This window comes from Ruditapes philippinarum, unplaced genomic scaffold (assembly GCF_026571515.1).
Source record: "Ruditapes philippinarum isolate M1 unplaced genomic scaffold, ASM2657151v2 ctg2857_1_1_1_1, whole genome shotgun sequence".
Classification (NCBI taxonomy): Eukaryota; Metazoa; Mollusca; class Bivalvia; order Venerida; family Veneridae; genus Ruditapes; species Ruditapes philippinarum.
The window spans coordinates 152,335-177,697 of record NW_026855271.1 but is presented as its reverse complement, the minus strand read 5'-3'; the positions used below and the strand labels follow the sequence as shown (position 1 = coordinate 177,697).

Sequence of the window (25,363 nt, the reverse complement as noted above, 5' to 3'; positions counted from 1 at the left end):
CAAAAACTTTTCATAATTATAGATAGTATTGTTTGTTATATACTGTCCGTTATATATCTCTGTTTTAACTATCACTACCTGATAGATATAACGAATATTAATAAACTTTGTTTGTTTCTAGAATTTCCAATACATAAGTAATGATTTCATTATATTTTTAGCCTGAAACCATTAACTAATTCCGGTAAGATAAGGATTGATTTTATCAAGAATATTCCAATTTTAATGCATATCATGTAAAGTAATAATTGATCTCTTTTCAAATTTTCACAACGTTAGTCATTTCAAGTCAATATTTAATGAAACATAGAGTGATTACATAGAAATATTTTTACCTATAATTTTGGAATCTGATATCATTGAAGTGAAGACGGGCCAGGTTCAAGTCAGAATGATCTTAGCGTCACATAAGAACAACTATATCTTATTAAAGATTTTGTGATAATGCCGATGCCTGAAACTTTCTTTGTTTTGTTTAGTTATCTTGTTTTTTTTTCTATTTCTTTTCAGAATCCGGAAAATGAAATACCATAATAAATTTTTATTTGTACTTTCATTTGTCGTTGTAACAGCCGTTGGTACTTTATCCACAGACTGGCATTTCATGGGTAAACCTCTTTTTTGTATTTATTATACGTTTCTTTACCGTTAGACATCAAATAATGATACATTAAAGGCACATTATTCCTCAAAGACAACTAATAGTTTACTTCAATCATTATAAAGGGCAAATATTATTTTTTGTAACGTATAAACGTGAATTTTATAATGTTTAAACAATGGGATTTATATTGATTTATTTCTTTATTTCAGTCTCATCTTTACATGTATACATAAAATTACATATAAAACTTAAAACACAAACATAAAATACATGAAAAGTCATTCTAAAAGAATTACAAGTACCTCAAAGGGAGACAACTCCACAGATCATATCAAAGCAGTTTACTGTTTTATTGAGGAGTTGTCCCGCCTAGCTACACAATTTTCATTTAATCATTATCATTTATTAAAAGGTTGTTGTATTTTAAAAACATGACCTCATTATATTCAAACTATTGCGTGTTTTTCCCACAGAAGGTTACATTGTTGTAGAATGGATAAAACGATACTAAAATGTTTAAATGCAAATGGTAAGAAGAAAAATTGACCGTTATATATCATTTAACCTTGGAAAGTATGCAATCTATTACACTTGATACTTTACAATCTTAAAATATTACTAACTTCAGTATATCAACGATATGTTTTCTTCAACATTATTTACATGAAGACCTGTTTTATCCATACAATATATTGGCCTAGTCAATGTATGTTTTATACAGAAGCAACATATATTTGTCCAATATGTAATAAATATGGCCATTAAAACTTATGTTAGTCAATTAATGACATTTATTAAATCAAAGGGCTGCAAGCTCTATGGTTTTTTCTGATCCGTAATGTACATCTGTATGTATTTTCCTGTATAATTTCATTTTTATATACTATAATTCATCTTAAGGCCTCAACAGACGGTAGGATTTTGGAGTACAACACCAATTAAAACTAAGATGTACAGACAAATCTTAATGTATGAAGGCTACTATTTCTTGATTTTGGAAACCGTAAGTCTAGCTGTAAGGGAAAGGACATGTTCTATTTTGAACCTCTCACATCCTATACGAGCGCGTTAGCCCTGCACCACGGGAAAGTTATACGAAGAAAAAATCAAATAATTTCAAATTTAGAATTTACATTTTGGGTTTGTAATCATCCGCGGAATTTGTGATTGTGCATTTATTGACAATTCTATAAACCAACACTACTTTTAAACTTTGAATGCGTTGTAATTTGTTGGATAAAAATATTTCTTTCTTTTACATCGCTAGTTTTAAGCTGTTTTGAGAGCTACTTGTTGTTAGGTTTCCTGTCGTGAAATTCTGTGCCAAAGGTTGAATGTCAGCATTATATTTTCTGATCAGCGATCAGAAAATACAACCATATCCTGCCAAATAAAATTTACTAAGACTGTTTTATTATAATTTTTTATACTGTCCAATTAAATTTATCAAGGACTATATAAACTACATGTATAAAATAATATTCACTTTTTGAAAAATTGATAAAGATGTGAAAACACAGACTTACTGTGGTTAAAATATTTATCTTAAAACCTACATTCCAGTAAAAACATTTACCTATTATTCTTTTATATACAATGTACATAATTTAAATTAAAATTAAAATATATAAAAAGACATAACACAAAAAGGAAAAAGAGAGCAATTTGTATGTTCTTATATGTAAAGGAAAGTTACCCTTCTCTTAAGTATGTCAGAGCAGGTTTTGGCAATATACCGTACACAACTCGTATTTGAGAATATAAAATTAAACTTTTACATAGTTGTCATTGTGTGAAATTGTGGGTTTTTGACACTTATTTTTTCAAATAGATCTACACGAATAGTTCCATACATAAAACATTCCATTACAGCATGAAATTCACTTTCTACCTTGTCATTACAAAAAGGACAAAGCCTTTCATTTACTGGTAGGCGTTCATATCTATCTGTCTCTATTCTTAGTGGTGCAGTTCCACATCTGAACTTAGCAAAAGCGGACCTGTGGCAACGCGGAAGTATGATTTTGCAATTTTTGGATTTATAGCATGAAAGATGTTTATTACCTGAAGAAACTTAGAATTAGCCAAATTTAAACTAATAAGTGTTTGACTTCCATACAAAGTGTTAATCATTCTCACTCAATTTATTGCCAAAAGACAACAGAAGAAAAAAATGTTGAGGTAATTAACCAGTGGTTAACATTTTGGAAACTATAAAAGAACGCTAAATATAAAAAAACTTTAGAGGAATAAAAATTGAATAATTTCTGCGGCATAATAGGCATTTAAATGAAACAGAATTATAAGTTATATAAGCATTAATCATAATTGTTTGCATCTTTAATGTGTTAAACCTAAGGATATATCGTAATGGTCATTTTGAAAAAGAAACATTTTAATTTTTATCAAATTGAAAAAAAAATCAGCTCGATTTTATCTTTGATATTGCAATTTACATATACATTTAACTGCCAATAAGAAATTATATCTTATATTAAGCTCCAGACACATATATCTATAGATCTTTTTACGACGCGGTCCGTTGCTATGAAAACTCGACCGGAATTAGAATTTTTTTCGCTCATGCGTAATCTGCGTAGGGCAAAAAATGCTTCGCCCTACATAGAAATATAGTTCATTGATTCCGAGTTAGTTCAAGGTAAACGGTAGAAAATTATATAAAATATCTTAATAATAAGATAAAAACAACAGAAATTATATAACATGAAATCGAGATTAATTATCATTCAGAAAAAATATCAGAACAGGTGATAATGCATTTTTAGTGTTCAATATACCTGACTATATCCTTTATCCGATTTGCCTGTGGTGCAAGCAGAAAAATTTAAGCCACATAAATAGATTTTAAATAATTATTTTTTTTCTTCAAAATCTTGAGAAATTAAGATGGGTTGTTTGGAAGAGATATAATTAACACACATTTTATCCCTTTTTTTCGTAATACATGTTATTTTTAATAATGCACGTCACACAAATTTTCTCTTCTCAAAATCCATAAACATTGATCGGTATATTTAAAAATTACATAAATTACCATTTTAATAAGCGTAACTGACTAACTAACGTTATATCATGATATTTAAACGTCCCGGTTGAATCAACAAGCGTTCGCGTGCCAATCTGTTCGACACTTGCCGCCTGACCAATCCAGTTATTCAAAGGAAGTGTACAATACAAATTGTGTAATATTATGTAATACAGGGGTAATAAAATTTAACACCCTGCTGTTTCAATTTAAATTACTGAAGGAAAAGTCGTCTAATGATACCTTAAACAAAGACATGTGTGTGCCCGTTTTGACCATTGAATTATTACTCCCGCACATTTTCGTAGATCGGTTAAAAAATAAATTCATGTTTTCAGTACTTTCCGCCTTAAGTCATCCAAAAATTAATATTTTTTGGGTGACATTACATGAAATCGCATCTATTAAAGCCTTTAAGTATATATGATAAACTGTAGACATCGTTATTGCGTTTTGCCCTATGCAGAATGCGCATGCGCGAAATGCAACAATCGTTGCTATGGAAAATCGTATTGTAAAAAGGTCTATACAGTTCAAAGTTTTCTTGATTTGACTTTAATTTTTATTTGTTTTATTACGGAATAAATATATTTTTGTTTTATCTATTTACAGGACCAAATATTGCTTTACATAAACCAGCTGTTCAAAGCCCTGGGACATTTGAAAATTATTCAGCAAGTTTAGTGGTAGACGGTAATGAAAACAGTGACTTTATCTATGGCAGTTGTAGTCACACCTCGGGTCTTAGTTATTATGATAGAAACTACGGTAATGCTCAGTGGAAAGTTGATCTTCGCGGCTCGTTTAATGTCTCTGGTGTTATCATTGTTAACAGACGTGGTAAGTTTTGTTTTGATTGACTTATTCTTAGTTCTAGAAATTTATTTTCTAAAGTTAAAAATTGTTGATTGTTCTATAACTGTTATTTTTGCAGCTCTAATACTCCGACTTCATAATCTCCGATCCTTTTAATTTAGCTTCGCGCTTTCTGGTTTAGGATACAACTATCATATTATTTTTGCCTTTGGACCATGCGCCGCTTACGTAATATGACAAGAAAGTGTCACTTTGAAGTTTTCACGAAAGCACCGTATGAAAAGATCGATTGTTGATAAAAATCATGTTCTTGTTTAAATAATGAGTACTTCTTTGGCAATTGTAGGGAATGTGGACAGTCGTGAAAAGTCTAAAAACAGGTTCAATATAATTATCTGGCATGCAATGTCTTTAAATTTTGCATTGTTAAGGTTTTTATATTATCTACATTACAATTATATACCTGTATCCGCGTGCGTGCTTGCGTGTGTGTATCTTTGATAAGTATAGCGAATGTATTTATATTTGACATCCAAAGCAAAATAAAGTCTTTATTGGGAAAATTTTGAATAAAAATATGTTTGATTATCATATTAAATAAAAAAATGTCCGCTGATATACAATTATAACCGAATTCGAATTGTTGTCAACGGGTAAACATTATGTACGTTCGGTTTCAACAATCATAAAGATAAGTATATAAATAATGTTTTGTTTAATTTTATATCTAAATATTTACTTAATGTAGACTTATTTATATCCAATAAAGTGGGAAAAACTATTTGTGTTCGAGGTTCTTATCCGAAGTTTGACGGAAAGGACCGAGAAGTTGCGTAATTCGTTCTCAATATTTTCACCCTATATGTATTGCTTTAGATAACACATATCATATTAGAAGTTAACATAATTAATTTTAAAATAGTATATAAATAACTTATTTTTGTTATACTAAGGATACCTACGGAGAAGCAAAAGCACTTAACATACATGTATTTTATTGAGGCTTAAACAAAATATACCGAGGGTACCAGAAAAATTGGGGTTTTATTTTCGGAGTTCACGGGTACAAGTGTTTTCAGAATCGTTACCGTTACTGGTGGTTTCTTTATTTTTGGACAAAACGTAATATTGGGCTTATGTCATTAAATTATAACTCCGAGTCCGTGCATGTCTTCGTGTGTTCGTATTTGCGTTCTCATGCTGTGCCACATGTAGCTATATAAGTGTGCTTGAGCAGCTAGAGTCAACAATCTTTACAGGAATTGTGATCAGTATTTAAAGTTGTGCACCTGGATAACGCGTGTTGATTGATTTGCTTTAGTCAGTAATTGCCCTTGACTTATTATAGATCCATTTTTAAATTGCCCTTGACTTAGTAAAAGATGCAATTTTTAATTTGTGACGCGCGTAGCCCAATCATATTTGACCTAGAGTCATGAAACTGAATAATGGTCAGTATGTGTAGATTGAATCTGCATTTGAGAGTGATTGCTTTAATAAGCAATCATCTGTGCAAACACGCCATTGTGTCTGCTGAACACTTGCCAATATTGATCCAACAAACCTTTCGTCTGTACATGTTCATGTAAATAGACTACAAGTCATTTGATGGGGGGGGCGGTAATGTAACATTAACACTGTACAGGTCATATGGCGACTTTACAGCTTTACTAGTGGAGGAAAATCTTAGGTGTCCCTTGGTGCATTATTTCAGACACAAACGGGCACCTGAGAAGAACGGCCGACGTTCCGCAAGCTCGCAGAATAGCTTTCTCAAAAAAGTCCTGGTGGGATTCAAAACTACAGCGGTGATTGGAAAGTCAACTACCTTAAACACTCGGTCACGGAAACCTTAAATACACTTCATTGTGTCTGTTGTGTCTGTTCAACACATGCAAATTTGTTTATTAATAATAACGTAAGTGTGCCAGTTAAACATAACCACAGTCAACACACACCAGTGCAGTTATATAACATAAAAGATGTGTTTATTTTAAAACATATCAGTGCGGTTATTGAATAACAACAGGATGTTTATCCAATTACCAGTTGCATTATTGAATATTTCTCTGATAAGGATATTCCATATTGTTTGTTAGCGTGCTTATTTATTGTCTATTTATTTCTTTCTCTTGATTTTCAGATTTGAAGTATCGTCTTGACGGTTTTCAAGTGTTTGGATTTGTTTCAAATGGTATGGGATGCATAGACGGCTGGTGTCAGCTCTATGATGATAAAGAACATAACAAGTATAATGAAGACGTAATTGAAATACCAGTGGACACTGTAATTTTGTTTTCGTCTGTAGCTATTATCTTACCAAAGCGCAGATCGCAAACGGATAATGATAAAATTTATTTGACACTTTGCGAAGTTAAGATATATGCAGGTATTAAAATAATTGTTTTGTGTTGTAATAAAAAGTGATAATAAGTCAAAATAGTATTCCTGTGACATACGCTTTTTTATTTTTAAGTGTTTTTGTCTGTAAGCACGCGCGTACACGACCATCTTTCTACATATGACGCCAGTACTGGTTGGTTCCTGGAAGCGGACTCAAAACCGATTAATATAAGCTGCAAGAACTTGTTGTGCAATCGAGCTAAAATAAATATATTTAAACCAGACGCTCGTATAGAAGAAGTCCATATTTATCGCGGCGTTATTTTGAAAATATAAATAACGATAAGGACCGTAACGCATGTAAAGATTGAAAAAAAGTAATTAACCAGGAAGTCAGACAGAAACACATCAGCCATTCTTTCAGTAAATGGATTTTTGTTCCACTTAAGTAATCCTCAAAGTACCACCAAACAATTTTAAGAGAATACCAATTTGTTATAAATGTGTGATATAAGAATCTGTTGTACGGGTTATTTAATAATAAATCGCGATTTATCGTTATGAATACATCTAGAATGAAATTATGAGTATTAACACCTTATTTAAGTCAAATAATAAATATATCAAGAATGAGAATGTAAGAACCTTTTTGGAATATACATACTTGTTTTAAACGATTTTTTGTCAGTTTATTTAGCTTTAACGTAAAATTCTAGATTTTTAACTAAGTTGTCAAAGAAAGCTTTATAAAAATCATTATCAAAGGGATTTGTGGATGGCAAATATTTTAGAATAATTATATTTTTTGAACACACATCACTAACTGCTTGTACCTGGTATTCATATTGTATATTTCAGCTCCACCAACTGTTTGTGAATCTAGTGAAGTGTCACATGGAGGATTGAAGCCAAACAAGCCATTTTTCGAAGTCAGTACAGTTGCTACAGTTTATTGTGAATACGGTTATAAAGCAAAGTATCCAACTATTACTTGTCTGAAAACAACTGACAATGGGGCGCGTTGGAATGTAAAACCCAAGTGTGTCGAAATTAAATGTGTTATACCAGCAAATCCAGCTAATGGACTATATACCATAGGCACTAATACGAATGTACAGAATCTTACGGTATTTATTGGAACAAGTATATCGGGAACGTGCTTGAAGGGATATGACATAATTAACGGTTCAACTAGAGTATGTCTAAACAACACAGAATGGAGCGGTAAACCATTTGTATGTAAGATAAAACAGTGCTCTGATCCAGAACGTATAGCAAATGGTGAATACAGATTTGCAAATGACAGTGTTTATAGTAAATGCCCTTTAAATTACAATTCAAAGATATATTTGATTTGTAATATAGGCTATACCTTTCAAGGCACCAAGGAACGACTATGCAATGACCAGAAAATGTGGACAGGAAATGCAAAGTGTAAAATCAATACATGCAAGTCTCCGGAAAATCCAGCAAACGCAATGTATATAGAGAAAAAAATCAATGGCTCATTTGCAAAATATACGGGTGGAGAACTAAATTACCTTGATATGATACGTGTTCATTGTAATACTGGACACGTGAATAATGCTTCCATTTCTGTGATACAATGTTTAGAAAATAAATTGTGGAGTGGTGAATTAGGCCATTGCATTCAAGTTACTTGTCGTGGTCTTGAACAACTAAAAGACGGCTTTTATAACTACTCAAAAGATGCATTATCTAGCGGATATCCATACAAAACAATTGTTACTGCAGCTTGCAATGACCGTTTTAAACTATCGAATCCTAACAACAAAAGCAGGACATGCACAATGTATGGGAAGTGGGGCAGTGAACCAGTTACATGCAGTTAGTCTTTTTATGTTGTTTTTTTTACTATTTCTTTTCTCATTTATTGATTTTTTTAATTGATGGCGAGGGATTCATTTTCAAATAAAACATATTGTAAAGAAAACTACGCCACATTTATTTCAAAAAATCTTTTTGCAGGGACGTTTTGATATTAAGATACATGTATAGCGTTTGAACAACTGTTAATCAATAAAATTGATTACGCAATATACAAAGACGTAAATGGCACGAGTGTTCAGTTATGAAAAATAACTCAAATATTTTAAAAACAATTGTAAAATATTATGTTTGGTTCAAGTGTGCATTTATATCTAATTAAATAGTGCGAACTACAGATACTTCTACAGATACTGCTTCCCAAAATACGAATGCACCATTAATAGGTGGTGTGTCTGCCGCCATCGTGCTGGTTTTAAGTGCAATTGTAGCGGTTGTTTTCATTTTATATCGAAGGTAAATATCAATTTATGTTGATATGTAATTATGGTAAAGGGACTTAGCTCGTCTTAGACCTTAATGTAGTCGGCAGCAGATTGTTTTCAAATTGTACCTTTGTAAAATGATTCATGTTTAAAATTATTTCCTAAGACTGGAACTTGTAGTATTGTTTTACAAAGGCAAAGAAAAACTTACCAAGACTTTCTTTAAATCGTGCATGATTAAAGAGAATAATGATTGAAATAAGTTAATTACAAAACAATGTATTTAGGTATCTGCCCTTATGTTTGCAGTAAAATGAAGTCATCGAATTATTTCGTTCCTTTCTAACATTTGATCAGTACAATTAATTTCCATCTACTTTATAATAATGCCTAGAATTTTCAATTTGATTTACATGAATATAACTTTATTATTAATTTGATGTTAAAATAAAGAAGGAAGAAAGACGATAAAATTGGAAAGCCAAAGCCGTATGCACAATTGTGGGAAATAAGCAGTAACGATAGACATACTTCAAATTCAGAAGAAGATGTTTATACGGAGATCCAAGACACGAGTGTCAATACCACAACTGGTAAAGTTGCTCTAATAATGATACATAATTGATCAATTTATGTTTGTTTGAACAGAATAAAATATGGCAAATATATATACTTCAAAATAAAACATTACAAAATTATAGAGGTATTCTTGCAGTGTATTTAACGATACATGTACTAATGTCATCGTTCTCAAAATGTTCGCATAAGTTTCTACTTGCTATTTAGAATAATAGATGTAAATTATCTTATTAAAAATTTAATTATGTGTAATAGTAGTCATTTTTATTTCATTTAACCATAGTAATTTAACAATGAAAAGCAAATTCATGTGTAATATAGAGAAAAACAATATCCCTAAAGAACATAAAAACGACAAAATAAGCCGTTATTGAAATAAGCCCTTATGTACGAGGTACGATCAAAAATTCTCGGCCCGATATACTTCTAGCCACTTCACTGATATTTACACACGATACGTCGATACCGATATCTTACCGAAGATTTACTGACCGATTTACACGCGGTTTTACACAGATTAAGTAACATAAAGCACACTTTGTCAATAGTGGGTTGTGTCTTTTAGACCAAATGTAGACAGTTGAAATTAGAGCCGTCATTAAGTACCTCTGTAAGAAAGGGTAATGTCCCCCAAGGAAATCCATAAAGACTTCATGGATACACTTGGGAAGGAGTCCCCTTCCTATAGCACTGTGAAAAAATGGGCTGCTGAATTTAAGAGGGGTATGGAGAGCAATGGAGATGATGAGCAACCCCGGGCGGCAAAAATTGACCACCAACTGCCGAATCTATGCACGATCTGGTCATGTGCGACAGAAGGCGAGACCTGCGAAGCATTGCTAGGGAAGTAGGTATAAGCTTTGGTTCAGTTCAGGTGATTCTGACTATTGTCTATGGCATGTCAAAGGTTTCCACAAGGTTGTGCCAGCTCACAAATCCCAAATTGCAATGGCTGCTGCAACTGACTGCGACTTTGAAATTCTTCACCATTCGCCTTATTCTCCGGAATTGACCCCCTCTGAGTTTTACCTGTTTCCGAAACTGAAAACCAAGCTTTTTGGTAGACGTTTTGGGAGCAATGAAGGTGTCATGGAGGCGGTCAATGATTTCTTTGAGGACCAAAATAGAGAGTTCTATTTTGGAGTGTTAAACAAGTTGGAGCACAGGTGGGCAACGTGCATTAATGTAGAGGGCGATAATATAGAATAGTAAGACCATAAGTCGGGTTCTCTGACTACCGGAAGTGTATTGGGCCGATACCTTTTGATCAATCCTCGTAAGCCTTTTCGTACATTCATATACTCATTGCGAACTAACAAACAATGCAAGAATGTAACTATATATAAATGAGTAACACACTTTTTGCTTATTTGTATTTCAAAAGATTCTCCACAACGTGATGGAACATACAGCTATGTAAAGGAGAAAGCAAACACAAATATTATGAAACATTCTGACCAAAATTTGGATTCATTTAAGTCAGAATCTTACTACAGCTTCACGAATGTCAACAATGTTCCTAAAACAGCAATACTTGTTAAAGATCTTTGTGACCTGATTTTGACCGGTTTTGATGCCAAACGGAAATTTGACCAAGAGTTCAATGTAATGCCTTTTTATTCTTTATTCACTTGTGATGATTCTAAAGGAAAAACTCACATATGATATTTCTTATAGATTTCACTTAATAAATTGAATAATTTAAATTACATGCTTGTGAATTTACTAATTAAAAGCAAAACATATTTATATTCATATTTAAAATGTTTAAGTGATGTGTTGTTTGGTCGTCAGTGGAAATTCGATTATTGAATGTCATCCGTCTTATTCGACCTTGTTCATGCTTTATATTACATTTATAAGATTTCAAGCTTTATATCTATACATAAAGGTTTTACTCTAAAACTACTTTTAGGTTAAAGTGTTAATAAACGCTGCATGCTTAACTGCCTAATATGTACAATTACTTATTGAAAATATTACATAAGTAACATGGAATGTGTCGAAAATAAACATTATTACAAATGCATAACTAGTTCTACATTTTTGATATTTTCAGGAACTTCCTCAAGGAATGGTTCGACCTCACAAAGAAGCATTGAAAAAGGAGAACATAATTAAAAATCGATACATGAATCTCTATGCGTGTATGTATTGTTTATATAGATATGATTCAGCTATTTAATTGTTATGCATAGAAAACACTTAAGTTTCTTAGTAATGCGCTTTTCTTTTTTGTACTCGCATAACAAACATTTTTTTATTGTTTGACACATGATTGTTAGAAATGCAAAATATCACGAAGTCGACATAAGAATTTATAAGATCTTTTCTCTGTGTGATATAGATGATGACACACGAGTTGTATTAAAAACTGACGAAGCATCACAGTCGGATTATATAAATGCCTGTTATGTGCATGTAAGTAAAGAAGAATATTCTGTAACAAATATGACAGTCGTAAGATGACTGATGGCTTATGTATTATAATTATTCAAAAACTCCCGTAAACCGTCTTTTTCTGGGTTTTTTTCTTTTGTTTTGATAACGTGTTAATTATTATGAAAAGCTTTCTTTTCAAAAATACCTGGATATAAACAGTTGAATATAGCAGATTATACAGACTCACCTGATATTAAAACTTTAGATTGAAAGATCTACTTCCGAGGAATGAACTAGTCTATTTCGCACTCTGAATCCTTCATTGTTTACATCTATTTAATTTTTAACTAATTGCCAAAGTTCAATCATTTGCAAACACTTTTATTTCAGGGTTTCACGAAGCTTAAACAATATATAGCATCACAAGGTATGTTCATAAACCTTTTTCATTATCGTATAGATATTTACATATATCTTCTACAATTCTGAATTCTTTAAAGTAGTTTTAAAGGCAATTCAATCGTTTTGATTTATGCATGCATTTTAAATTCTTCAACTTTAGGACCGACGAAGGAAATATTATTGGACTTTTGGAGAATGATATGGCAGGAAGAGAGCTCAATGATTGTTATGCTTACCAATCTGATAGAAGAGGGGAAGGTAAACTAAGTCATGGCATGTTTTCCTTTAAAATGTTAGCTTTTAATAAATGAATGGGTAGCGTAGTCAGAGAAAAATACATGAATTAGAGTTGTAACATTCTGTCAGCGACCCTGATTTATAGGCGTAGAAAATACACTACTAAAAATTGAACAGTAGTTTTAACACTCGATAGGTAACGTTTTCTTCAGTCATCATTTTTCAAATCAGTCACTGAATTATTCAAAATACTTTATTTTCCTGATTTCTTTATTATGAACTTAAATATTTCTATTCTGATTCCAGGAAAAATGTGAGCAGTATTGGCCAAACGAAGGAACCAGTCATATGTTTGGAAATATTAAAGTACGCACAGAGAAAATTGACAATTTCTCACAATTTGTGAAAAGGACGTTGCAAGTGAAAAAGGTAATTATATGATAAACAATTGTATTAAATCTATCTTCATGTGAATTGGTCATGCTACTTATACTTTTGCACGATATTCAATGATATACATGGCCATTCTCATCTTCAGGAAGGTTCGAAACAAAAGCCACGGACAGTAACACAGTATCATTTCACTGCATGGCCAGACAAAGGTGTTCCCAAAAATGCATCTTCACTTGTACAATTCATGAGTAGATTAAAACATGACATAGTCGAACAGAATGGACCCATTGTTGTGCATTGCAGGTATGTTTTCTTCAAAATTTGAACATTATTATTTGAACTATACAATTCAAATCTGAACGTGCTTTTGACCATATAAGGTATATGGCATTTATTTCATGCACATTTATTACATTGTCATATAACGATTCAGCAGTTAATTTTGTTTAATTTATTTCATTTTTAACGTATTTCATTTTGATTGATAGTGCTGGTGTGGCAAGAACTGGAATATTTATTGCTCTTGACTTCCTGACAGAGCAAGGGAAAGTCATGCGTTATATTGATGTGTTTGGAACCATCACTGCGTTTCGGTCACAGCGAGTATGCCTTGTACAAACTCTGGTATGGAAATCTAGATGTTCACAATTATGCCTTGTTGAAATGAAAACCAAAACGAGAAAATGTTTTTGAATTGTTATAGTGGAACTCTTTAAATAGGTAAATAGTCAAATTATTATAAATTTTTAGGACCAGTATATATTTCTGCACCAGGCCCTTATTGAATCTTTGATGCTTTCCACATCGGCACTACCGGCCTATAAATTTCAAGAAGCTTTTAAGGAAGTCATTCAGTTGGACAAAGAAAAGAAAAAGTCGAATTTAACTCTAGAATTTGAGGTTTGTTTTATTACACTAATTTTACATTTGTGTTTTTATGCAAATGATGAAACCAGTGCATGTTATTATTTAAATGTTGTTGTAAAGAGATGCACGTATATGCATATTACATACTCGTATTATATCAAATTTTTGGAAAAGAAAAGATCCAAAGAGAATATTAAGAATGCTTTATAATTTTACTGTATTTAAAAAAATGACCAAATTTACAAAAAGAGAATAACATTTTTTGTAAAAAACAACAACATGTTTTGCAGACTTTAAAGAAAGTGTCTCCGGTGGCCGACGAGGGTGACTACGTTTCATCCAAACTTGTCAACAACAGGCGGAAGAATAGATATTCCGACGTACTTCCCGGTAGGATATTACATCATTTTATATGAACGTTTATAACTATTTTTTAAGGTATTCTGTCAAAGGTGCAAGTTAAAATTTACATATTGGGGGCAAGAGGCATATTCGAACTATGACCCAGTCAGATTTATCAATAATACAGACATGGTGATTTGAAGGTACTGAAAACTTTTGATATTTCTCTGTCAATGTAATTCTTTTGTTTGTGTGTAGAAAAATGATCAGTATTTTTGTGTATTTTGCCAATACTTAACATTTTTGTATCTTAGTATGTATTTGCGACTCTCTGAATGGAATAATTCTGTGCAACTGGTTATCTGTCTGTGTGAAAGATTTTAAACTATTTGCCATACTAAACTTCAAAATTACACATTTATGTCCCTGCCCATCACGTTCGATTAATGAATGATTTTGCAGTATGTATCCACATATTTCTACTGCGTGACTAATGCAATACAATAAATCACTTTTTCTAATTACTTGACAACATTTCACTCTTAAGTACATTGTCAAAATTGCCGTGAAGATTAACATGAGTCCAGTGGCATGCTGCTTATGTAACTTACATCATACCACAATGTACTCTAAGTATAAAATAATTTAGTATACCTGGCGAATGGTTGACTCATCCATGAGAAACACAAAAGCTTTTTATCTTCCTAAAGAACAATAAAAAAAATCTGTAAACGAAGGCCATCTTACATAAAGCAACCATTTCTTAATTTATTTTTTTTAAATCGTAATTCATTTACTTCACTACCATGATGACTATGTCATGCAATTTTTTAACATTAATATAAGATGATTGACTTTAAAGATAATCACAAAGAAATCTATATTTTTTAATCACTGAACTAATGAATTTCTTGCAATATCATTTCAGTCGAAGAGTTTATGCCATCATTGCTGTCAACATCTTCAGATAGTGACAATAGATATATAAATGCTGTATTTCTGCCGGTAATTGCAATACTTAATTTTCTTATTTGTTTAAAAAAAATGTCTATAAATACTTTATCTTTTAGAATTATAATTGATAATATGTTGACAGTCTCCATGTCGATAATTCATGTCTTTTAACAATACTTTGATAACTTACCGAGTTACCGCCCATGGACGGAATTCCCAGTAGAACTGCAAACATATGTCAGATGTTTTTGCATGCATATTTTACAATATTCCATCTTATTTCTAATTCTTTACCCGACTTAAACAAATTTCCATGGAAATAATTGTCTTTTCATTCGTAAATAATTTATTACAACGTGTGAGTTGACAACGTCATCCATAACGGCAAATAACGTCATACTAGGTTAATTGATAAAATGCGCTAAAGTGACAAAATTGTATTTATGCAATATGAAATTTCCGGCATGGGTTAAACTCACGAAACATCAGTCTGATATGAAAAAATAATAATATCTTTCATATGATAGTATTAACCTTATTATATTTGATAACTGCTGTGTTCTTGTCAGTTATTGCAGTATTCATTACTCTTCATGACAGTGCCGGAGTCATTTTAACAAAAATCCAACCACAAAATCCAACATCTTGGATATTATACATAATACGCTAATGTTACACTGACATTGATTAACGTCAGAAATAAATGAAAGTACATAGCTAAGAATGAGATGTTTTTTTTTTCAAATTATGAATAATATAACTGTTCCATTCGTTAGAGTTACAAAGAAAGAAAAGCCTTTATCATAACACAAACACCGCTGGAAACCACAAAAGAAGACTTCTGGGATCTTATTTGGGAACATGATGTCCACACTGTCGTTATGATGAACAATATTAAAGAAACTGTGGTATGATCTACTTACTTTCCTTGTATAATATTTTAATGTAATAAAATTTGAGAAAATTTGTACCCAGGAAAGTAATCACAAGATTTGAGTAATAATTTTCTTGTTATGTGTGGTTATGACTGATGCAGTGTTTAGCATTATATTTCTACTGCGTGATAAGCGCATTAACCCTTTTTTGCATAGTATTATACTGAGCTCACTTTAGTAAAGTACGTAAGCATTGTAAATGCCGTTTGCAATTTGAAAATAACTTTCTTTGTTCACTTCAAAATATTGTATTTAACTCCCAAATACATTTTCAAAATTACACATGTATCATCAAAACTGGAATAAAATTTGAAGCATGCTGCTTTAATGCTATTTTAATGTTAATGTAAGTATTTTGGTATTAATTCCCTTATACATTATATTGCAAGCTTTTGCACTAGTGACAAGTAAGTTTTCTGCTTGCTAGGATGCTTGCTTAATTACAGAAGATCGTGTATTTGAAAGAAACCAACATACCACGTTTGATCAACTGTAACTAACTGATCTCTTTTTGTAAAGCCCTTATTTATTATAGCCCGCCCGACTTTAAAGATGTAAACATTTATACATAATTATAAAACACTGGCGATAGTAAGTTGTAAAGTATAAGATATATGAAATTATGAACATTTTTACAAGTAATGATGATATAGTAAGAAAACTTATATTTTTTCTATCTTTGAAATAGCCATAAGTGCAGCGTCTCGCCTTCTATAAAAAAGTTCTCATTTTTAAGCATCTCATATCAATTGTTGTAACCATTGCAACCTTTCTTTTTTAAGCTTAGAACAATTTGCAGCTTTACTAAAATTTACACTTTCAGTGGTTACGTATTTAAAAGATCATTTTCACTTTTCCTTGCAGGATTCTGAGAAGTATTGGCCTGAGAAAGGTGAATCGTTTACATTTGGTAACATAGAGATCACCGAAGATGGTGTCGAAACGAAGAACCATCACCAACTTGTATCTTTGACAGCAACGAAGCAAAAAGTGGTAATACAACTAATCCAGTTGATTTCAGTTTATTTAATTAAGCTTATTCGATACCTTTATACCTTTATAAAAAGTACTGAATATGTTTTAACCTGACGCTAGAGGGTGTATGTTTTAATGTTTAAAAAATTGACTGAAAAGAACTAACATTGTTTATCTATTTCAAATACTTCATATCTTTTAAGATATTTTCTTTTTCAAAAAATAATTTTGATTTAAATGTCAGGAATTTTAGATTCTTTACCAGGAAGCTATCCAGTTTGATGATGGTTCTACCCAAGTAATCGCTTGTGTCTGAAACAATGCACAAAGAGGCCTGAGGATTTCCTCCACCAGTAAAGCTGGAAAGTCTATATTGTGTTAGTGCGATGAAATACCGAACAAAAACAAAAAATATATGTCTTTCTTTTCAAATATTTTAGACCCGTAAGATCAAACAGATTCGGTGTGGGGGATGGTCCTACAATCACAGTTTACCAGACTCCCCAGATGTTATACTAACACTGTTAGACATTGTTAAAGTATGGCAGCGACAGTCTGGTCATCATACAATTGTTGTACATTGCATGTAAGCTTTTTCCGACATTTCAGTGTTTCACTGATACAAACTCTTTTGCAAAACGAGGGTAGTAGTAGACTATGATACTTTCATTTATTTTTCATCATTTCAAATGATACGTGTAACATTTGCAAGTTCATAACAAGTTGATAAACTTTTCAGACATGAAATTCAATTTTTTTCCTGGTTTATTGTGAACATTTTAATTCACTGAGTTAACATAATTATAGAACAACTGATATACCAATGAAACATGTTCTCGTATAAGAATAAGTGAAAAACAATGATAACGGAATGTACCTAAAATGTTATTAGAAAGAAATGCATGGGCTATTGACTCGAAATTAAAAGATGAATTAATTTTGAATTCCTTCCCTATTCATTTCCTCTGTTTTAAACTAATAGTCAATGTTAACTCAAATGTAAAAATAAGTTACGTTTTCTGTTAATTCATTGCAATTAATGATAGCTGTTTTGGAAAAGATAGCGCAAGTTGCAAACTAACATTGATATAGCATGCTTCCTCTTCCATATAAAATCAATTATAACAGGAATGGTGTGGACAAAAGTGGTTTGTACTGTGTGATATCAGCAGTCATAGAACACTTACAGATCGAGCAGGACGTGGCAATATCCCAGGTCATTCAAGAAATGAGGAACGCTAGAAAACAGATTATACCCTCTGTGGTAAGTATTGTTATCTGTGAACAAAATGTTGAAAAAAGAGGATGTTTTACGAAACCACCTGTATAAAATATATTCGTTTGTTGTTGTTGTTGATTTACGCTTTTTACTATATGATAAAAAAGCATTACCAGAAAACTTAATACTGAATAAAACCGTAAGTTCACCATAATCAGTTGACATAAAAAAGTTCAGGTTTTCGTAGAACAAGTATAATAGAAAATATTGAATCAATGGATTAAGTAAAATAGTCTGTAAGTATGTTATTTAGACTTATTTAATGTTGTATTCTTTTGCTTATTTGCAGAATTCTTTAATTTCTTATTCGGGAGTTTTCCCTTTTTAAACAACTAACATATATTTAATATTGTACTAAGGAATATACATGTATGATACAATTTAATGTAATTTTATGATTGCAGGAACAATACAAGTTTTGCCATGAGACTGTCCTTGAATTTATACATCAGTTTGATAGATATTCAAACTTAACTTAGTGTTAATGAAATGGTGGTTGAACACTGACGAACACTTGACAAGAAACTTTGAATTCAAATACATTTTTGAATTATTTAATATATATGTATATACGTATAATGCCATTTGCATTTCTTTAAAATATAAGATTGTATTTTATTTCTTTAAAAGATGTTACTATTACCGATCATAGTTGTATTGGAAATGAGATAAGGAATCATTGCCAGGCTGTTTCCTGGTCCTTAGTGGTGGTTTTCGTCGCCCTGATAAGGCAATATACATTTTATGTTTATGTATCAACTTGTTAAACTTTTTTTGCAAATAAATAGATTTGCACTTTTTCATTCAATAATTTTGTTACTTTTCTATTTTCCAATACATAGTACAGAGGCCGAAGCTTTGATGTAAAATAAATGAGATAAATATTTTTATAAACATATGATATAAATTTTAACATAGTTGTACTTTTCGATAAAGGAATTTCCTTTCAGTGTTTCGGCTACTGAGCGTTTCTTGCGTTTTTTGACGAAATAATTTCACGAATGACGCATTGAAATTTTCAAAGCGCATTTCTTTGACACAGTCAAAATCTACCTCAATTGGATGTCTTTTCATTACGTTATTTCAAATGACCCCATATTTTTATACAGAGGGCCACAAATGACCCCCACAAAAATCTAGTCTAGCAGAAACACTGCTGTTATGTTGATTTGGGCATTGTATTTAGCCAATCAGAGAGTTCAATGTAATCACATGACATTTTCAGTCAACCAAACTATGCATTTTCATTCTTTAGCCATTTTTGCGAAGGAAAAGTCGCTTGTTTATTTTGTTTAAACAACACCTCCCTTTCCCGCCAACTCGTCCTCCATTACACTCTTTAGTCCCGTCACATGCGTTCTTTCGTCGGGTTTTGTCTGTTCGGGCATAATTTTACAAAGCTGTAATATACTTTCAACTTTATAGATAAATATACCTCATTAAATCGAAGTACAACGCTTAATAAGTTTAGAGATATGATCCATTTGAAAATATTTTCAACTCAAATCACCGTTAATAGATCTGATGAAGAAGAAAGTATTAACAGAACCATAACCCTCTTTTGCTTAACTTTGAAGTTGTTTTTCTTTGTAAATACTTTAAACCTAATAAATGTCCTGGTCATAAGTGAAAAGGTTTTAAAAGTATTAAGTTGAAACTCCATAGATAAGTAGAGTTCATTCAGGAAAATTGCAGTGTCCAAGACCCAAACTATTGTTTTCAATAATTTTTGCAGTTACAATCCTTCAAGTTTGTATTTTATAATACTATTTTTGTGTCTTAAGCCTCCCTGTCGACAATATGATGGACTTGCATGAAACTTTATGTTTACCAAACTCACCAATCAAAGTGGCATGGAAGTTCCAGATATGAAATAAACAAATCTGTGATTCGTCATATCTTTTTTATTCCTACGTATTGAACTAATCATACTTTTGTAATTGAATATTGTAATATACTTTCAACTTGATAGATAGATACACATCATTAAATCGAAGTTAGTTCAACGCTTAAAATAAATATTATTTTCATAAGTTTAGAGATATGTTCCATTTGAAAATATTTTCAACTCAAATTGCAGTGTCCAAAACCCAAACTATCGTTTTCAATAATTTTTACAATCCTTTAAGTTTGTATTTTATAATATTATGTTTGTGTCTTTAGCCTCCCTGTCGACAATATGATGGACTTGCATGAAACTTTATGTTTACCAAACTCACCAATCGAAGTGGCATGATAGTTCTAGATATGAAATAAACAAATCTTTTTTTATTCCTACGTAATGAACTAATCATACTTTTGTAATTAATGAAATTGATAAATAGCCGGTACCCTTGCCCGACTGATTAAATACCTATACATAATATTAAAGATATACTATGTTTAAATTTAAATTTGGTATTAGTAAATATTGATAATTACTACACATTCCCTTTGTACATATAAAATAAACATATTTTGACTTCACACAAAGCAGGTATGTAATGTCTAAAATTCTACATACTGTAGGTGGTCACAATAAATGAATATATAGTGTCATTAAAAAAACTAGCAGTTTTTGTTGTTGTTTTTTTAAAGACCAACTTTACACGAACTGTAAATAAAGAACGCAGTTTCAGCTTCCCATGTATAGTTTATTTATTATTCTATTGAAATAAGACATATTCGCTAAAAATTTCATGGATTTCAGTACATTTGTTGTGATTAAATATTATGCTCAAGGATGAGCATAATATATCTTTAAGTGAAATGATTGCCCTTTTGTTAACATACTCATTTTGTTACACCATACAATTGGACAATCTTTTGTCTCCAGTTAAACAATGACATATTGTAAACTTAAAGTGGTTTTCAGGACGCAAACCAACAAAAAGAGTCGGGACAAAATGTGATCCCTCTGAAGCATTTATAACAACAAAATTACATGAAAAATTGCAGACTCGGTTTGATTGAGCCTGTACATGAGGGATAATGAAAGAGTGCAACATTCATAACGTCCCGTAGCACCGGCTTGAGCGGTTTTAAATTTTCAACACTCAAAAGTGTTGGAATCAAGAGCGGTGCTCAGTTTTACAATACTGAAAAGTGTTGAAATCAATACTTCCGAAAGGACCAGAAAAGTATAACAACACCAAAGAGAAGTACGGTGCATCTTTAACAGCTGCCACACGGCACCTGCTTGAAACCATATGTAGATCTCTATAGTTCTAGCTTCGTGCTTATTACGATTGGCGATTGAGAAAACGATTTTATGTTTACCACAAAACTTAAAGGTATATACTTAAAAGTGATAGCATTGTCGTCGTGGTTATACATTTAATGATTTAATGTTAAGCTTAATTTAACGTTAACGTAACAACAACACAAATTGCGTATATAATATATGTTCTTTTCACTCTTTTAAGCATGTTCTTCAAAGTCACGTACGATTTAGACACACAAATATGTAAAAACATATAAACAACCACTTTAATTGTTTTACAAACACCATATTAATTTGTGATAAGTCGCTAGGCTTAAGAAGATTTCAACAGAGAATGAACATACAAAATATATACGTTGCTATAGCGAAATCATTCGTCAACTTCAACAAAACAGAATGTTGCTGATTCATTTGAATACCTAGATAAGACACGGAAGTCTCCTGCTCATATCATTAAGCTTTGCAATTATTTTCAAATGTCATTAAGTTTATATGTATATTTTGTTTATTTCTAATTCATTTTTCTAAATAAAACATTACGTCATGCAAGGGTTTCAGGGGGCTCTAAAACACTTAATATCTTCCAACACATTTCATTCACAAAATAACCATCATTAAAATAAATAACAGAATTGTGTGAGTAACACAAGCAAGTTTTCACAAAGGGTATCTCTCAGGAAAAATACCAAATTATTGCATACTTTTTCAGTATATATCTCGCTTTAACTCATATATGTATGCAAGTCTATCTCACAAATAATATTGTAAAATGACATCTGAATTATATCAAAATCTGGGCTACTCGCATTTCCTTACACTTGAATCAGTGATAAAAAGTCAATCCAGTAACATCACACGTAAAGAAAATCAAATCATAATGACCACTGTGAAATACTGTTCATTGATTTTCACAAGCCTTTCATAAACATAATCATTATGTTTTCATTCCATTCAATTAGAAGGTTCAATAAATATAAAAACTTTCATGATTTACTGTACTTGGTAACTGTTTTCCTCGATGACAGCCTCGACAAAACGATAACCAGGGACATTGAACCCAAATAAAGTTTATAGCATGCATAGGATTTCGACGGAGTACAAGGTCTTTTCTGAACAGAAAGATTGATACACGAGGCCAATATCCAACTTGCACACCGTCATTGTTTTGGCTTGATGATAACAGTGACATATGTCATAATACCCCAAACAATTGATACAGTGTTATTTCAACATAGATCACATAGAGGTCACAATTTTAAAAACAAATATTTTGCATTTAGCTCTGCTTTCCCTTTAAAGATGCTACAATTGCAATTTATCAATTTGTCAGTTTTTGATTTGATATACTGTCACTATAGACCAGTTTTTGATGATATCAATATTACATTATACATTGTTATGTAGCATTCTTCATAACCAAGCCCTAGCTTCCTTTGTCGAACGTCCTTAGACACGTCAGAGAACGACTTATTGTCTGTGGATGAGTTTCATGAATGGGGAATGGGGATATTCGATTTGATCAATCGCTTTATCATCGAATATTAAATTAATTTCAGGTTTGTCTTAAAATGGCTTAAATTATTGTAAACATAGCTGTAAAGATTCCGCAGAATGGATATATTTGTATGGCGATTCTCTCTTATGTATCAATCTTAAGCCTAGCGACTTATCACAAATTAATGGTGTTTGTAAAACTTATGAAATGTTTTCACAATCGCCAAATGTGATTAGCACGAAGATAAACTTCAGAGATCTTCATATGGTATTTTGGCTTATGATTTGTCATTCTTTCGCGGGAGACAAACATTATTATTTCAAAATATTATACCTAATTTGCCTTTCCTTCCCCCTGCATTTTATATATGACGCCCTCCAGCATACAGACCGGCTACCCAGTCAGACTGTTTTAAGGCGACTTTCTCAACGTGCGAATTTCACAACAACACTAACAGACAAAACAATTTAACTTGCCCATGCGACCACGTGTATTAAGCGACTTTTGCTCAACGCGACCGGTGATTGCTAATTATTCAATTAATTGAGATCATTCTTTTCATCAATCGGCCACTTTTACCTGTCAAGTGTTTGTGTTTTTAGAGAAAGCCGCCTCGTGATGTCACAAGTGTCAACAATCAAATCACAATTTATTAATTTATTTTTTAGCAGTTATTTAGATGATCGGAGCATAATTATTATCATACATTTATATTAGTGAAGTTAAAAAATATTTTTCCAATGAAAGTTTCCATGTATAAATTTTGATTTTTTTCTCATGCTTTGTCTTAAGAGACCGTTCTTTAAGCGACCATTTTTTATGTTCCCCTTGGACGGTCCCTTAATACACGTTTGACAGCAAAGAATTTAGATGTGGTATAGTATAACAAATAAAACATGGACTTGAGGGCAAAATGCAAGTCCTCAGCTGCGCTTCGGGCCATATACCTTTCTCAGTCGGACCAACCGGTCCGTCAACTTGCATATTACCCTCAAGGCCATGCTTTATTTGTTTAATATATGTTTTAGCAAAATAAGAAAGTATGTTTACAATAAGGCAAACATTTCACTTAATAAAAATTTATAGGTACATAAATATAAACAGTGGAATAATTATAGGCTACGATGTCAATGTCTATAATTACAAAAGTATGCTTAATTTCTCAAGTTCAATATACATAAAGACAAAAACCATGCCACAGCCTGTGTTTATTTTATAGCTGAAACGAGCACGCAACTACATTAGTGTGTACTATGAATATATAGTATCATGTTGATACATGACAGGCTCTAGACACAAAATAAAATTTTAAAAAAAAACTTGAAGGATCGTAACTCTAAATTTTGGAAAAAAGTAGGGTAGTATGGGTATTTGACACTGCAATTTATCTGAATGAAATCTACTAATCTATGGAGTTTCAACTTGATACTTTAACACTTTTTCAGTTATGCCCCAGACTTTAATTAGGTTTGAAGTATTTACAAGGAACAATTACTCTAAAGTTTTGCAAAAGAGAGTTATGGTACTGATAATATGTATTTCTCCACAAGATCTATCTCTCGGTGATGTGTAATGTTGAAAAATTTAAAAGGGCATACATCTCAAAACTTATGCAAAAGGTTGGTATTTTCAGCGCTGTACTTGGATTTAATGAGGTCTATATCACTAAAACGTTGCAAGAATATAACAGCTTGTAAAATTATGCCCCGACAAACAAAACCGGACAAACACACGGATGTGACCTGACTAATGGTCGAGGCAATTACTGTACAACCGCCACAATATTTTAGAGCTCTTCAGTGCGGAGATTGCATTTACAAGCATTTATCATTTCAAAACAATATTGGTCTACTATTTATGTATATCCGTGCACATATGATGTAACTTATTCAGGTCAAACTTTAAAAATGTAATAGGTATTAGTACGTCAATATAACACTTTCAGTTATTTAAAAAATGTGCTTTAATTTTTAATACTTGCTAACATCCTGTTTATTTGTCTCCAAAACAGTGCCTTTATCACACTGGGTGAGGACATTATATTGTCTTTCATTGCCGCATGCTCACTAAAGGAAATAGGTAAATGTTTCGAGTTTCAAGTAGTACAACTAAAACAAACTTTAAAAATTGTTCACTACTGCAAAGTTAAAAATTTGCGGGTTCAACAACCACCCACCTAACCGATTTTATGCAGAAAACAAAATTTTAACACGAAATTTGTGTTTAATTTAGAAACATG

General features: G+C 31.7%; 1 protein-coding gene across 1 annotated transcript; it reads left to right on the top strand.

Moving 5' to 3' along the window:
* The first annotated feature begins 478 nt into the window (after positions 1-478).
* On the top strand, positions 479-19,105 carry LOC132742715 (receptor-type tyrosine-protein phosphatase kappa-like). The gene is made up of 22 exons (XM_060731181.1): positions 479-608; positions 4,263-4,490; positions 6,610-6,855; positions 7,668-8,657; positions 8,984-9,113; positions 9,536-9,675; positions 11,046-11,266; positions 11,721-11,808; positions 12,009-12,082; positions 12,434-12,470; positions 12,606-12,703; positions 12,989-13,111; positions 13,221-13,378; positions 13,564-13,699; positions 13,826-13,975; positions 14,233-14,332; positions 15,213-15,289; positions 16,015-16,146; positions 17,038-17,166; positions 17,589-17,734; positions 18,277-18,412; positions 18,832-19,105. Exons 1-22 carry the CDS (start codon positions 521-523, stop codon positions 18,904-18,906), a joined length of 3,702 nt encoding a protein of 1,233 aa, XP_060587164.1. The 5' UTR covers positions 479-520; the 3' UTR covers positions 18,907-19,105.
* The last annotated feature ends 6,258 nt before the right edge of the window (positions 19,106-25,363 follow it).

What these genes read in the sequence shown, in the direction of transcription:
- LOC132742715 (XM_060731181.1), top strand. Translation starts at nt 521, where the DNA reads ATGAAATACCATAATAAATTTTTATTTGTACTTTCATTTGTCGTTGTA. An exon ending in GTTTTCATTTTATATCGAAG is followed by an intron (nt 9,114 to 9,535) that starts GTAAATATCAAT and finishes GTTAAAATAAAG; the next exon opens with AAGGAAGAAAGACGATAAAA. An exon ending in ACAATATATAGCATCACAAG is followed by an intron (nt 12,471 to 12,605) that starts GTATGTTCATAA and finishes CTTCAACTTTAG; the next exon opens with GACCGACGAAGGAAATATTA.